This window comes from Oryctolagus cuniculus, chromosome 17, assembly GCF_051225735.1.
Source record: "Oryctolagus cuniculus isolate XC-2025 breed Fujian yellow rabbit chromosome 17, ASM5122573v1, whole genome shotgun sequence".
Classification (NCBI taxonomy): Eukaryota; Metazoa; Chordata; class Mammalia; order Lagomorpha; family Leporidae; genus Oryctolagus; species Oryctolagus cuniculus.
The window spans coordinates 46,342,173-46,355,478 of record NC_142883.1 but is presented as its reverse complement, the minus strand read 5'-3'; the positions used below and the strand labels follow the sequence as shown (position 1 = coordinate 46,355,478).

General features: G+C 51.5%; 1 protein-coding gene across 1 annotated transcript in view; it reads right to left on the bottom strand.

The window, feature by feature from the left end:
* Positions 1-13,306, bottom strand: part of NXN (nucleoredoxin) — a 162,527-nt gene that overhangs the window by 20,654 nt on the left and 128,567 nt on the right. The window contains exons 2-5 of the mRNA XM_002718895.5: positions 6,567-6,684; positions 4,327-4,460; positions 3,764-3,864; positions 1,977-2,083 (exon numbers count right to left, since the gene is read on the bottom strand). Coding sequence (XP_002718941.1) covers positions 1,977-2,083; positions 3,764-3,864; positions 4,327-4,460; positions 6,567-6,684 — 460 coding nt within the window. The remainder of the gene's footprint in view (positions 1-1,976; positions 2,084-3,763; positions 3,865-4,326; positions 4,461-6,566; positions 6,685-13,306) is intronic.

Below are 13,306 nucleotides of genomic sequence, written 5' to 3'. Positions count from 1 at the left end.
CTTGGGTGCCTTTCCTTCTGGTCCAATAAACGTCACACCATTCCAGCTCTGTTTGGGAAGGGAACTGCTTTCATCCTTGTTATTCACCCGAGGCGTGAGGCCCCCAGGTTCTCAAGAGGGTAGGCGGATCGACACTGTGAACACTTAAAGAGTGGTCCCGGGCCTGCAGCAAGGGCCTCACCTGGGAGCTGGCCAGAAAGAGGCTCCCGGCCCCACTGCATCCGCGTCTGCTTTTTCATGGGTCCCCAGGCAATGCTGGGGCACAGCTGAGACTGAGTCACAGATTTAAAATGAAACACTAACGTTCTTGAAACTCCAGCTCCAAAGCCATAGGCTTACTCTAACTGGTGAAGAGCCTAATGGGTTTCCTTACAGGCTGTGGGATTTCTTTTTCTTTCTTTCTTTCTTTCTTTCTTTCTTTCTTTCTTTCTTTCTTTCTTTCTTTCTTTCTTTCTTTCTTTCTCTCTCTCTCTCTCTCTCTCTCTCTCTTTTTTTTTTTTAAGATTTCTTTCATTATTTTCAAAGTCAGAGTCAGAGAGAAAGAGAATCTTCCATCTGCTGGTTCTCTCCCCAGATGGCCTCACCCATCAGCACTGGGCCAGACCAAAGCCAGGAGCCAGGAGCTTCCCCAGGGTCTCCCACATAGGAGGCAGGAGCCCAAGCCCTTAGACCATTTTCCACCACTTTCCCAGGAGCGTTAGCATGGAGCTGGATTGAAAGTGGAGGAGGTGGGATTTGAACCAGTGCTCATATGGGATGCCGGTATCATAGGCGGTGGTTTTACCCACTATGCCACAATGCCAGCCCCAGGCTATGGGATTTGAGGGTAAATCTTGATTTGTCCTTTTTTCTCCCCCTATTCTAACACAAGGAGCATGGAGAACTCAAATATTAGCTGTATTAGTCCAGGGCAGACTAGGAATTAGTCGTATTGGTAAAAAGGGAATGAGTTCAACTCTTAGAGTGGACAGTTAGTTGCTTCACCAAGGAAAAAACCTGGCTGGGCAAAGACTGGAAAGGCGGAGATGCACACACCATAAAGAATTAACAACTGGGACCAGCACTGTGGCACTGCGGGTAAAGCTGCTGCCTGCTACACCAGCATGCCATATGGTCACAAGTTCATGTCCTGGCTGCTCCACTTCGGATCCAACTCCCTGCTAATGTGCCTTGGAAAGCAGCGGAGGATGGCCAAGTCCTTGTGTCCCTGCACTCAAGTAGGAGACCCAGAAGAAACTCCAGACTCCTGGCTTCTGCCTGACCCATCACTGGCCGTTGCGGCCATCTGGGGAGTGAATGGGCAGATGGAAGATCTCTCTGTCTCTCCTGTGATTCTGACTTCCAAAGAAGTAATAAATCTTGACAACAACAAAGGGTTAGCAACCGTTCGCCTCACCAGGAATCACTTCTGAGCACAGTGACTAGTGCCGGAAGTCCTAGTTCTCTAGGTTCTCAGGAAGTGTTCTCGCCTGGAGGGGGACGCCCACTCAGCCCTCACCATCAGGCAAGAAGTGCTGCATACACACTAGGCGTTAAAGCTCGATGCCCCCAGCAATTCTCTGCAGCAGGGATTCATTGTGTCCATTTCACAGATAAGGAAACTGAGGCTCAAAGACTCAGAGTGACTCTTGTCTGTCTGACAGTGAAACCCTGTGGGACCGGTTTTTGGCCAAGTCACCTAGGAGCTTGTGCTGCATGGTCCGAGCACGCCAGAGCCCACAGTGCCAGGGGGTGAAAAACTGCTATCGTGCCAGGGCAAGTGTGTATTTTCCTTTCTAAAAGTACAGCTATAATGAGGTATAATTTACATACCATAAAAGTCACTCTGAATAATTTTTAAGATGACGAGGAATGTGAGTATTCCTGGAAATAAAGACGTTCTTTTTCCTCTGAAAGGGAAGCCTGCGATGCAGTGAGCCCAGAAGAGCAGGTCTCCGTGCAAGGAGCCCCACGGAGCCGGGGCCTGGAATGCCTACCTTGGATGCCGTACAGCCGGTTGAGGCGTGACCGCCGGGCCTCATCGGTGTAGGGGACAGCCAGCCAGGGCATCTCGCTGAAGTACTGTTTGAAGGACTCCTCTGACCTATGGTGACACACAGGAAGAACAAGGGTCTGTTAACCCTGAAATACTACCACTGTCCTCATCTGGTACCCCAGTGCACCAGGACTTTTTTTTTTTTAATATTTATTTATTTATTTTCAAAGATTTATATGTATGAGAGATCTTCCATCTGCTGGTTCACTCCCCAGATGGCCACAACGGCCAGGCTGGCCAGGCCAAAGCCAGGAGCTTTATCTGGGTCTCCCACGTGGGTGGTAGGGGCCCAAACACTTGGGCCATCTTCTGCTGCTTTCCTAGGCCACGAACAGGGAACTGGATTGGAAGTGGAATAGCCAGGACTCGAACCAGCACCCATAAAAGATGCCAGCATCACAGGCAACAGCTTTACAAGATAGGCCACAATATCAGCCATTGGGAATCAAATGTCTAATCTCTATTCTCCTCGAGGCTACGGAAGTGTGCTATTCTGCCAATTCTGGTGTTCACCAGGAAGCTACTACTTCTGTAACAGCAGGTGGATCTGGCCTGTGGCACAGCAGGTTAAGCTGCCACTCATGTGTCAGAGCGCTGGTGTAGGTCCTGGCTGCTCTGCTTCTGATACAGCTCCTGCTAACGCACCGGGCAGCAGTGGACGATGCCCAAGTACATGGCTCCTTGCCACTCATGTGGAGACCTGGATAGCTCCTGGCCCAGACCTGGCTGTCGTAGCCATTGGGAAAATGGAAGATCTCCTCTTTCAAATAAACAATTAAAAAATAAAATAAAATTAAAAAAGGCCAGGCCCCTTCAGTGCCACTCCATGACATCTTACTGATTATATTCACGCCCATCTTTTCATTTCTTACGCAGACTTACTTAGATACACAAAGCCACATTTCCTGTGATACTTCTAATTTGCGCAGGGGACCTGCCGTGCACAGGGCCACATTTAAACCAAGCAGACACCTTTGATTCCACGCATAAGAAACTTGAGGAAATTCACATCTGACCAGGTGACAGAAAGCAGACCAGGGGTTCCATGGGCCTGGGGGGTGGGGTGGAGACTGCCCAAGAAGGTGTGCAAAGGAGCATGGGAACGCTCTACAGCTGGTCCGTGGGATGATGACTACACAGGCGCCTGCCTTACGCAAAGCTCACTGGCCTGGATTCCCAAAAGGATGCGTCTTCCTGTATACGAGCTGTGCTTCAACAGCTTGTTTAGTTTCAAAAACAAAAACAAAAACAAAACAAAAAAAAAAAAGGTGACTGCTCCGTCTGGCCTGCCTTCAAGCTTGCCCCACTTACATGTGCTGAGATAGGAGCTAGGGCAAAGCGGAGCAGAACCGCGGGCCAAAAACCCAGCATGCTTATTCTTAATGTGTTGTATATACATATTAATGGTAATACTAGTACGCAAACAGTACTTTATACTTTGTGTATCTATGTGGGTGCAAGCTGTTGAAATCTTTACTTAGTATATACTAAGTGGGTCTTCTGTATATAAAAATAATTAAAAATGAATATTAATGAAGAATGGGATGGGAGAGGGAGTAGGAGATGCGGATGGGAGGATGATTATGGGGGGGGGGGGGAACCACTATAATCCAAAAGTTGTACTTTCGAAATTTATACTTATTAAAAAAAGTTGGAAAGAAAGGTAAGGCAGAAGAGATGGCCGTTAACCACCGACCAAAGAGGAAGCCGCTTCCTCGCACGCCTTACCTGTCCGCACTGACGAAGATGATCTCGAACTTCTGGCCTGCTTCCTTGATCTTGCGGTAGGACTCCACCAGGACCCGGGTGAGGCTCCGGCAGGGTGGACACTGAAAGGCAACAGCAGGCCCCTGCTGTGGGACGCACCGTCTCTGTCTCCCAGCCTCTGTCTCCCCTCAGAGGCCTGGAGGCAGACAGCAAAACCCTGTTTGCCAAAGAGGTGCAAATAAACTTGCCTCTCCTAATGGCAAGCACTCAGCACGGGTTCCTCCCAGCCCACAAAGGGGGCACCAGCGGACAGCATTTCAAACAACCCCCGACAAACCTCCCTGCCCCAGAAGTCTGATCCGAAGGGGTGAGGAGGAACATTCTTTCAGATCAGTGACAGTCAGTCATTTTCTTGCCGCTATGGCTATCATCGTCACAACAGTACGTGCTGACTGCATCAGGCAAGGAGGCATGAAGGCCAGGAGATTCCTGCCTGAGCAGTCACACCTCCAGAGGCCAGCCACGCGGGGCCTGGTGGTGACATGGCTGCTGTCTTCTGTGTGGACTGAGAGGGGTCCACTCACCCAGTGCGCAGAGAAGTAGACGCCCACGTGCGACCCCTCCAGGCTGCTGCTCTCCAGGGACTGCCCGTTATTTCTAAGCAAGGGCCCTGCAATGACTTCCCTGAAAGGCTTGGGCCCCCAGGGGAATTCCAGACCTGAAATAGGAAACAGATGGTGAGAATGTTAAGACTCCTCATTACAGCCAGATGCCTCGGACCCAGGAGGCTCAGAGCCGCAGGCAAGACAGCTTTATCACCAAACAGTGTTTATGTCAACACACCCACAGGACCTGTAGCTATGACAGGAATAAGAGTAGAATCAAGCCTGGCAGAGCCCTACCTACCCTAGGGCAGTTTCCAAACCTGCATGACCACCAGGTCTGTCTCGGATGCCCAGGCCCCGTCCCTCATCCTGGGGCTCAGCTGCATGGCTGAAGATGTATGACCAGAACAAAACACTACAGGCTCCCCCATCTGGTGATAGGGCCAGGTCTGGGAAAATCGCCGCCTGGGATGCAGACCACGGTTCAGCCACAGCCCTAGCATCTCAATGGATCCTCAACTCTGACTGCACTTTGGAATCAGCTGGGAGACCCACAAATATGCTCCTGTGCCCCACTTCGCCCCAAGATTCTGCTTCAACGGGTCTGGGTTGGGGCTCAAGGGCCAAGGGAGAGTATGAGTCTAATATAAAGAAAGGGTAAAATCCACCCACCTGGGGCCACGCTGTGGCGCAATGGGTTAACGCCCTGGCCTAAAGCTCCTGCATCCTATATGGGTGCCGGTTCGAGACCCGGCTGCTGCACTTCTGATCCAGCTCTCTGTTATGGCTTGGGAAAGCAGTAGAAGATGGCCCAAGTGCTTGGGCCCCTGCACCCGCGTGGGAGACCCAGAAGAAGCCCCTGGCTCATGGCTTCAAATCAGCGCAGCTCCGGCCATTGCCACCAATTGGGGAGTGAACCAGCAGATGGAAAACCCTCTCTCTCTCTCTCTCTCTGCCTCTTTTCTCTCTGTGTAACTCTGACTTTCAAATAAATAAATAAATCTTTAAAAAAAAAATACATGGGTACTTCAAACAGTTCATAGGAAATGGAATTAAAAGATAAGGTTTTTTTAAAAATAAAAAATCACCCAACCCACACACACAGCCAACATTCTGACCACAATCAAGCTCCAGGGAGAGTAACACGCCCCCAGCTCAACAGAATGGGGTTTCCTCACAGGGCAGTCCAGGTCCCACTGCCTCAAAATCATCTGGGGGTTCAGGGTTGGGAGGAAGGAGCACAGAATGGGTACAAAAGCCCACACTGAAGCTCTCGGGCAGGGCTGGGGAATGTGCACTTGTAGAGTTGTGTATGTCGCTGCTTAAACTTGAATGGATACAGATGCGTTCTATCAAGCTCCAGTTCCTTGCAACAGACTCAAATCTGGACAATCTGTGACCAGGGTTGAATCCTCCAAGTGGATCCGTAGTGATGGACAGCCCTTTCACCACTGCAGTGCAAAGGGGAAAGCAGCAGGGCACAGCCACCAAGCAGCCTCCCAGGTGCCTGCCTGGTGGGTCAATAAGCCCAAGAGCAGCAGCCAAGACATGAACCAGCGCCCCTCCATATGGGATGCCAGGGCCGCAGGCCGAGGTTTAGCCTACTATGCCACAGTGCCAGCCCCAAAAGCTGAGGGTTTTTTAGATTCTACCTCTTTTGGCCCACAAGTTAAAGCCCCCCACCACCACAAAAGGGGCATTCTGATGCCTTTGAAAAACAGCCCTGGGGGCCAGCACTGTGGCGTAGCAGTGCTGGCATCCTATATGGATGCTGGTTCAAGTACCAGCTGCTCCACTTCCAATCAAGCTCTCTGCTACAGCCTGGGGAAGCAGTCAAAGATGGCCCAAGTCTTTGGGCCCCTGTACCCGCGTAGGAGACCCAGAAGAAGCTCCTGGCTCCTGGCTTTGGATTGGTGCAGCTCCAGCCATTGTGGCCAATTGGGGAGTGAACCAGCAGATGGAAGATCTCTCTCTCTCTCTGCTTCTCCTTCTCTCTCTGTGTAACTTTGACTTTCAAATAAATAAATAAATCTTTTTTTTTGAAAAAAATCTTAGCCCTGGCCTATAGAGCATTCTAATTTCATCAAGTCTGTCTTCTATAGCCACGTAAACCCACTTGCACACATTTCACTGATAGCCCCTCTAGCAACGAGGAGGAGAGTGGAGAACAAGAATGGAACGGGAAGTTGGGAAACAGGGCAGACATGCTGAGGAATTACCTTCCGGGTCATCACGGATCACCAGCAGCCCATTCCTGCACACGACCTTCCCAGTGGTGGCGTCTAGGAATATTAGCGACGGAATGTTGGAAATTCGGTACTTGTTCCAAAGTTTAAGCTGTCAGAGGAAAAGTAAAAGAAGGAGGTTGGTCCAAAGCAGGCTAATGAAGGGTTCCTGTGAGCCCCTGAGGCCCGAGGGGCAAATGAACACAGACGCACTGAAGTACGCATAGAGGGAAACGGAGCAAAGCTGGGCCAAGGGGCCAAGTTAACTTCAGTCACATGGGCCCCTGTGGTCTCTGGTCTGTGACAGTGCAGGTGCTCGCGAGGCCCACCCAGGCTCCAGCCTCCACACAGGCTGGCAGAAGATCACACTTACTCTCTCCTTCCTCCCCTTGGGGGCGTATTCTCTGAGTATTCTCCTGCACTCAGGGTGAGAAGGAAGGGGCCAGCAGGTCATAGCAGCCACTTGCTCCCTCGCTTCCCTGACCTGCTGTGCCCCTTTAGCGCTTGGGGAGAAGGGTCAGGCTTTGCAGTGGAAGACCAAGGAGTTCCAATCTGCCCCTCTCCCCGCTCCACCAGGTGCCTGCACTTGGAAAACCCCAGTCACTATGGCTGGGTGCCGTTTGGCCTGCCAAACACCAGGGAGGCAACATCCTGAGCCAGCCCCAACCCTCAGCTCTCGGTGCCACTCTCAACAACCCCCACCTACTGGCAGGGTCCCAGGTCCAGGGTCTCAGGAGTCGTGAAGGCAAGAGCCCTGGGCTGGAAGCCAAGAGAGTCATGAGCCACCTGAGGACATTTCAGGGACTGACCGCATCTACTTCCACAGGGACACTGGACGGCCCTGCTGTGCAGCTGCGGACACTGTCTCGCTTTAGGAAGTAGCCAATATGATATGCCCACAGAACAACGAAACCGCCCAGGGACGTACTGCTTGAGATGTGTTCCCATCACTAGGTGACCTGCCACTGTGTGTGCAGTCTCCCTTGAAGGCCCACTTCCACAGGGGGAACATGCCTAGGTGGCTCCCTGGGTGCCCTGGAACTTAATTACCAAGCCCACAAAGCAACATCATTAAATAAGATGTCTTAGCAACACACCTCCAGAACAGACAGCTCCAGGGCCCCTTATGAGGCCAGGGAGCTGGGGGACCCCCTGCTGGGGGCCCAGAGAGAAGGCTGCTGCCTGAGCACTGATAGAACAGGACACAGAGGTGTCCTGCATGCAGCAGAGGGAAATGCCCACGGGGCTGGGACCAGCACTGCTTTTTATTCTATTGCAAACAGGAAAGGAGCAGGCCAGGGGATCTGCTGAGAAAGGCAGGGAGGGTTAGGGGACTCCACCCTCAGCCTCAAACCGGGTGGGCCTCACATTTCTGGGGGCTCACAAGCCCAGCCTGAGAGCAAGAGCAGCTCTGCACCTAGTTTCCAATGGCCGGGATTGCACCATCGCAGAGACCTGACTGGGCATTCAGATCAAACATTCCTAAGAGCAGAGCTGTCTCAACCCCAGGATAAGACAATCCTGCTGGTGGGATTAGCCTCGGAAGTATCCTGTGCAAGGGTCCAGCCAGGTTAATTTAAAAACCAAAAAAAAAAAAAAGGGGGGGGGGAGATTAAGATTGTTACGTTTTTCTTGTTGAAAAAGTAATTCCAGGATGGCGGGAGTAACCACTGGGGAAAAAAACGGGAGACGTGGCAAGCCACAAAAAATTGACGTAAAAATCACCCATGACTCACCACTTAGGGAAGCTCAGCCCACTTCATATTCCCACCAGCGGCAAAGGAGAGCCCACTTCCCAGTGTCCTCACTAGCATTGTCACAGAGGTTAGCTTTCCCAATTTGATATATCCCAGGCTTGTCTTTCCTTGTAGATGTTCAGGAGATACTGCGTTATAAACACTATTCTCCACCCGTCCCCCACAGTGTGGCTTACGTCTGGTGAGTGCTGAATTTCACTCAATGGATAGAGAGCAACGGAGCACCTACTGTGCGCAGGGCACAAGAAAGATCAAGGCAAAGTCATGGCCCTCATGGAGCTTCTACACTAGTGGGAGGGAGGGAGGGAGGGAGGAAGAGACAAGCGAGACCATGAATAGGAGAGTCATGTCAGAACAGGCAATACAACAGGTCCAGAGCAAAGCACGACACGCATCTGAGAGTGTGCTCTGGGGGAGGAAACGTCCGGGAGCTCAGGCCTTCAGGTGGAACCCAGCAAGTCGGGGGCCCTGTGCGGGGGCCGGGAGGCTGCCTGCAAAGCCTGGCCGGGGGGGGGGGGGGGCAGGGCAGCCTGGGACAGGGGCTGTGAAGAGGTCAAGGGGCACTCATGGACCGGATCTTTAAGGCCCTGTATAGACTGGGGTAAAGACAATGGGGTTTTATTCTAAGAGTAATAGGAAGCTACTGAGGCTATCGGGAGAGTGGTATGACCTGACTCACGGCTTAAAAGGTCACTGCGGCAGCTGGGAAGGAAGAGACCGCGGGGGAAGAGGAGGAAAGGCGGGAGAACAACTGGAGAGGCTAAACGGCCTGGGCAGGGCGTGGGAGCAGACGCGGGCCTCAGGGACAGCAGCAGACGGAGGGCACGATCTTAAAAATAAAAAAAAATAAAAAGATTTAAAAGACAGAGTGACCCAGGGAGAGGAGAAGGAGCTGCTGGTTCACTCCTGAAATGCCTGGAATGGCCAGGGCTGGGCCAGGCTGAAGCCAGGAGCCAGGAGCTCCATCCAAGTCTCCCATGTGGGTGTGAGTGTCAGAGGCCCAGGGACCTGGGCCATCATCTGCTGCTTGCCCGGGCGCATTAGCAGGGGGCTGGAGGGGATGTGGAGCAGCCTCAGGACAGGGTCTATTGTGAAGAGAATCAATAGGGTAAACAGAGAGATTGAACAGAGAGAGAAAGACCAAGGAAACACCTGGGTTAGGGCTTCAGCAAGTATGTCTAGGACGGTCCCACTAACCAAGGACAAGGAGAGAGGGGCACGTCTGAGGGGGAAAAACCAAGACTGGATGGGACAATCTTGCGGTGCCTGGTAGACGTGCCCCAAGCGGAGATCTCAAGTAGGCTTCTGGGTTATAAATCTGGAGTGTGGCAAGGATGGAGCCTGGGATCTCAACCAGGGATCAATGACTAGAAGGTATTTAAGGTCATGGCTCTGCCTTGATCATCTGCCTTGATCCTGATCTCTGCCTGAGATCATCCAAGGAGAGGACAGGGCTACGGAAGAGACCCCAGGGTGGAGCAGGAACCAAGGACACAGAGGGTGTCTGGAGTGGAGCACAGAGAAGTGGGGGTGGAGGGATGAAGACACTGGTGTCCCGGGGGTAAGGGGACACACTTTGGGGAGGAGAGGTTAGATAGTGCTGGGATGCTGAGTAAATGACAGAGAGCTGACCACAGAACACAGCCAACAGAGGCACACAGGGGTCTGGGCAGCAGGGGCACAGAACGGGGAGGGAGGAGCGGGGTGGGGGGAGAGCGGCAGGCAGACAAGGGGCAGAGGGAGCAAGGACGTGGACACACAACGCTCTAAGGGCCCCTGAAATGGGGCTGCAGCTGTGAAAACCACGAGGAGTTTAGGTCAGAGGCAGGAAGTTTTAAAGATGCTACAACATCTGCTGAGTGAGATAACCCAGAGGAGAGAGGAAAGACTGGTGAGAGGGAGAAGTCGAAGAACGTGAACGGGCAAGAAGGTGAGAACCAGGCGAAAACAGCTGATTTGTGATCTACGCTCTTAGCTCAAAGTAGTTCTCAGTCCGAGCAGAAGGCAGAACCATTTCCAAGCAAAGATTACCGTCTTTCCAATGGCTATGCCATTTCTTTTCTTAAGGAACTGGCACTTCCAAAACAGCACGGAGGAGCAAACATCCTCATCTTCCACCTGACTACAGCTGATGTGTCTTTAAAATCTCACTCTCAACTGAAACATAAGCCATCGGTTTGACACAGATACTCCTTAGTATTTATCCCATGCGTCCCACCATCCTATATACAGGATACCTATTAAGACTTAAACTGAGCAATAAATATACCATTTATGGTAACCTTGAAATAAATATTATGTTGTTGAAATATTCACAAAATTCACTAGGATCCTATCTTCCCTGGGGCTTGGGGTTCCCACCAGCAAATGATATCCTAAAACAGGCCCCTCCTTTTGTGTAGCACTTGTGCTACCCAAAGCAAACTGCAGTCCGTGAGCCTCACACCCAAACCTGGCCAATGCGACATGATTATGACAGAGTGGTCTGCGTGCGGGCACCACATCCTCACTGAGGCGCCAGCGTGTGCGTGGCTCTTGCTCAGCTGTTCTTAAACCAGGGGTGGTGAGACTCTAAATACCGAGGAGACACGCTGTCTGCTCCTTGCCATGGAAGGAAGAACCCAATCTCTCCTGGATCCCTCATGCTGGCAAAAAGACTTTTAATACCCACCCCTGCAGTGTCCCAAATCACAACAGATATATCTTCTTGAATCGTCATGGCAGAGGTAAGAAACTGTAGCACCAGGACTCCATCTCCTCCCTCCCTGCCTAAGGACACTCCGCTTCCTTTCCCAGGGGGTCTCAGGAAGAGAGCAGCTCTTGGCTCGTGCTTTCTCCATTTGTGATGAGATCTTTGTTTCCAAGTAAAAGTCCACGGTTGGGGGTGGGGTGGGGCGGGGAATGTGGCTACTGACTCACGTCTGAAAAGCTGATCCTTTTATAGATTAACCCACTGTGATCTAACATGGCCCATATGACAGTGGTTTATCTAGGAACTGACGCCATTCATCCGCGAGCTTTGTCTGTGGGATGGCATGGAACCGTCTTTCTCAGGCTGCAGCATTAAGGTTACTTGGCTCTGAAAAACAGCGCAAGACACAGGCATGGTCGTCCCAACCCCAGCAACTTCCACACGTGGCCCGGAAGCTGACTCTGATGTCAGAGAAGTCACCGAGGCCTGCTTTGAGGACGCCGCTATGCCGACGGAAATGGGAAAAGCTCAAGTTTAAAGAAACTCATCACCCCTGTGCCTTTGTGAGTGTGGACGTGGTATCTCAAGTCCACTAAAGGTTTTCAAAAAGGCCTCTGAAAACAGTGTTTCATACCCATTTTTGGGTCACCTTTGAAGATAAAAGCTACGGATCCTTTCACCACAGAAAAATGCACATACACAAAAAAGTCTGTGTGTAATTTTACAGAGTTCATGAATCCCTTGAAGCCTGTTAGTGGGACCTGTCTGATCACAGAAGGTCTGTGGACCCTGCATAAAGACCCCCTTGCCTTAAGAGTTCATTTTAGTGCAATCTTGGCCTTGATTCAATTGGGGGAGCTACAATACTGCCCCATTTTTATTCCTACGATTAAAACTTCCTCCAGGGGCTGGCATTGTGGGTGAAGCTGCTGCCTGCAATTCTGCATCCTGTAGGCACCGTTTTGTGTCCCAGCTGCTCCATTTCTGATTCAGCTCCCTGCTAAAGACCTGGGAAAGCAGTGGAAGATGGTCCAAGTGTTTGGGCCCCTGCACCCACATGAGAGACTTGAGGAAGGTTTTAGCTTCGGCTTAGTCCAGCCCTGGCCGTTGCAGTCATCTAAGGAGTGAACCTGCAGATGGAAGCTAGCTCTCTCCCTCTCTCTTTCTCTCCCTCTCTCTCTGTAGCTCTTTCAAATAATAGGCTTTCTTTGAAAAATTGTTTAAAAATTGCTCCAGTAAAATCAGTATTTGTCTAAAACCTAAGAGGAGGCCACAGTGCAAAAAGCTCACTATTGGCGTAGGTGTTAAGTGGAGGCTAAGATATCAGCTGGGACACCGGCATCCCATATTGGAACACCTGGGTTCAAGTCCTAGCTCCTGCTAATGCACACCCTGGGAGGTAGCCGGTGATGGCTCAAGTGTTTGGGCCTCTGCTACCCATGTGGGAGATCTGGATGGAGTTCCTAGATCCTGACCAGGCTGTTACATGCATCTGGGGAGTGAACCAGCAGTTGGGAACTCTCTCTCAAATAGATATTTTTGTTTTTTAAACTCCTCATCCTGCTGCAGCTAAACCTCCTAAACTCATTCAGGGCTGATGACTACCTGTGGTCTCTAACTCGCCCCTTTGCCTTCAGGATGGTGAATACCAGACCCACCCAGGACTGAGCACCAAGTACCCCCCCCTTTTTTTTAAAGCATCCCCAATATATGAATTCACTTTCTTCCTTGGCACATTCTATCACAGAAGAACACTTAATCCTCAGGGTCTCCTCCTTCAGGGGGAAGAAACACGGTAGGGTAGAAAGAAAAAGGCTTCCAATGGGGTTGGGCTGACATGCGGGCCCTGTGCCTTGTTACTTGCAGGAGGTGAGCTGGTACCAGAGTTTGCAGGCCACGTGCCCTCTCGGTGCACGGTAACACCCGCATCACAGGCACGGCATGCAGCTGAACCAAGAGGACGCCTGTGGAGACAACTGTGGCCCCCAAAGCATTGTGCACATGGGATGTATCACTCGTACTTGAATTTGATTTATGGCTATTTCTCCCTTGTCTTGTCAGCATTCCCTTCAAAAAGGGAAATTCTCCTGCCAGCTGCTTTAAAGCCACTCAATCAGTCGTGTAGATAGTGGGCTGCAGACAACACCGTGCAGCGAACGGGGATTTCCTTCGGCAGCACATGGCGTGTGCCACGAGAACCTCTGCAAAGCGCATGCGTCCTCGGATTTGGGCCTGTTTGATGTGGCCTGTTGGCCGTCTCCGCTCTCCTCATGCCCTCACCCCCG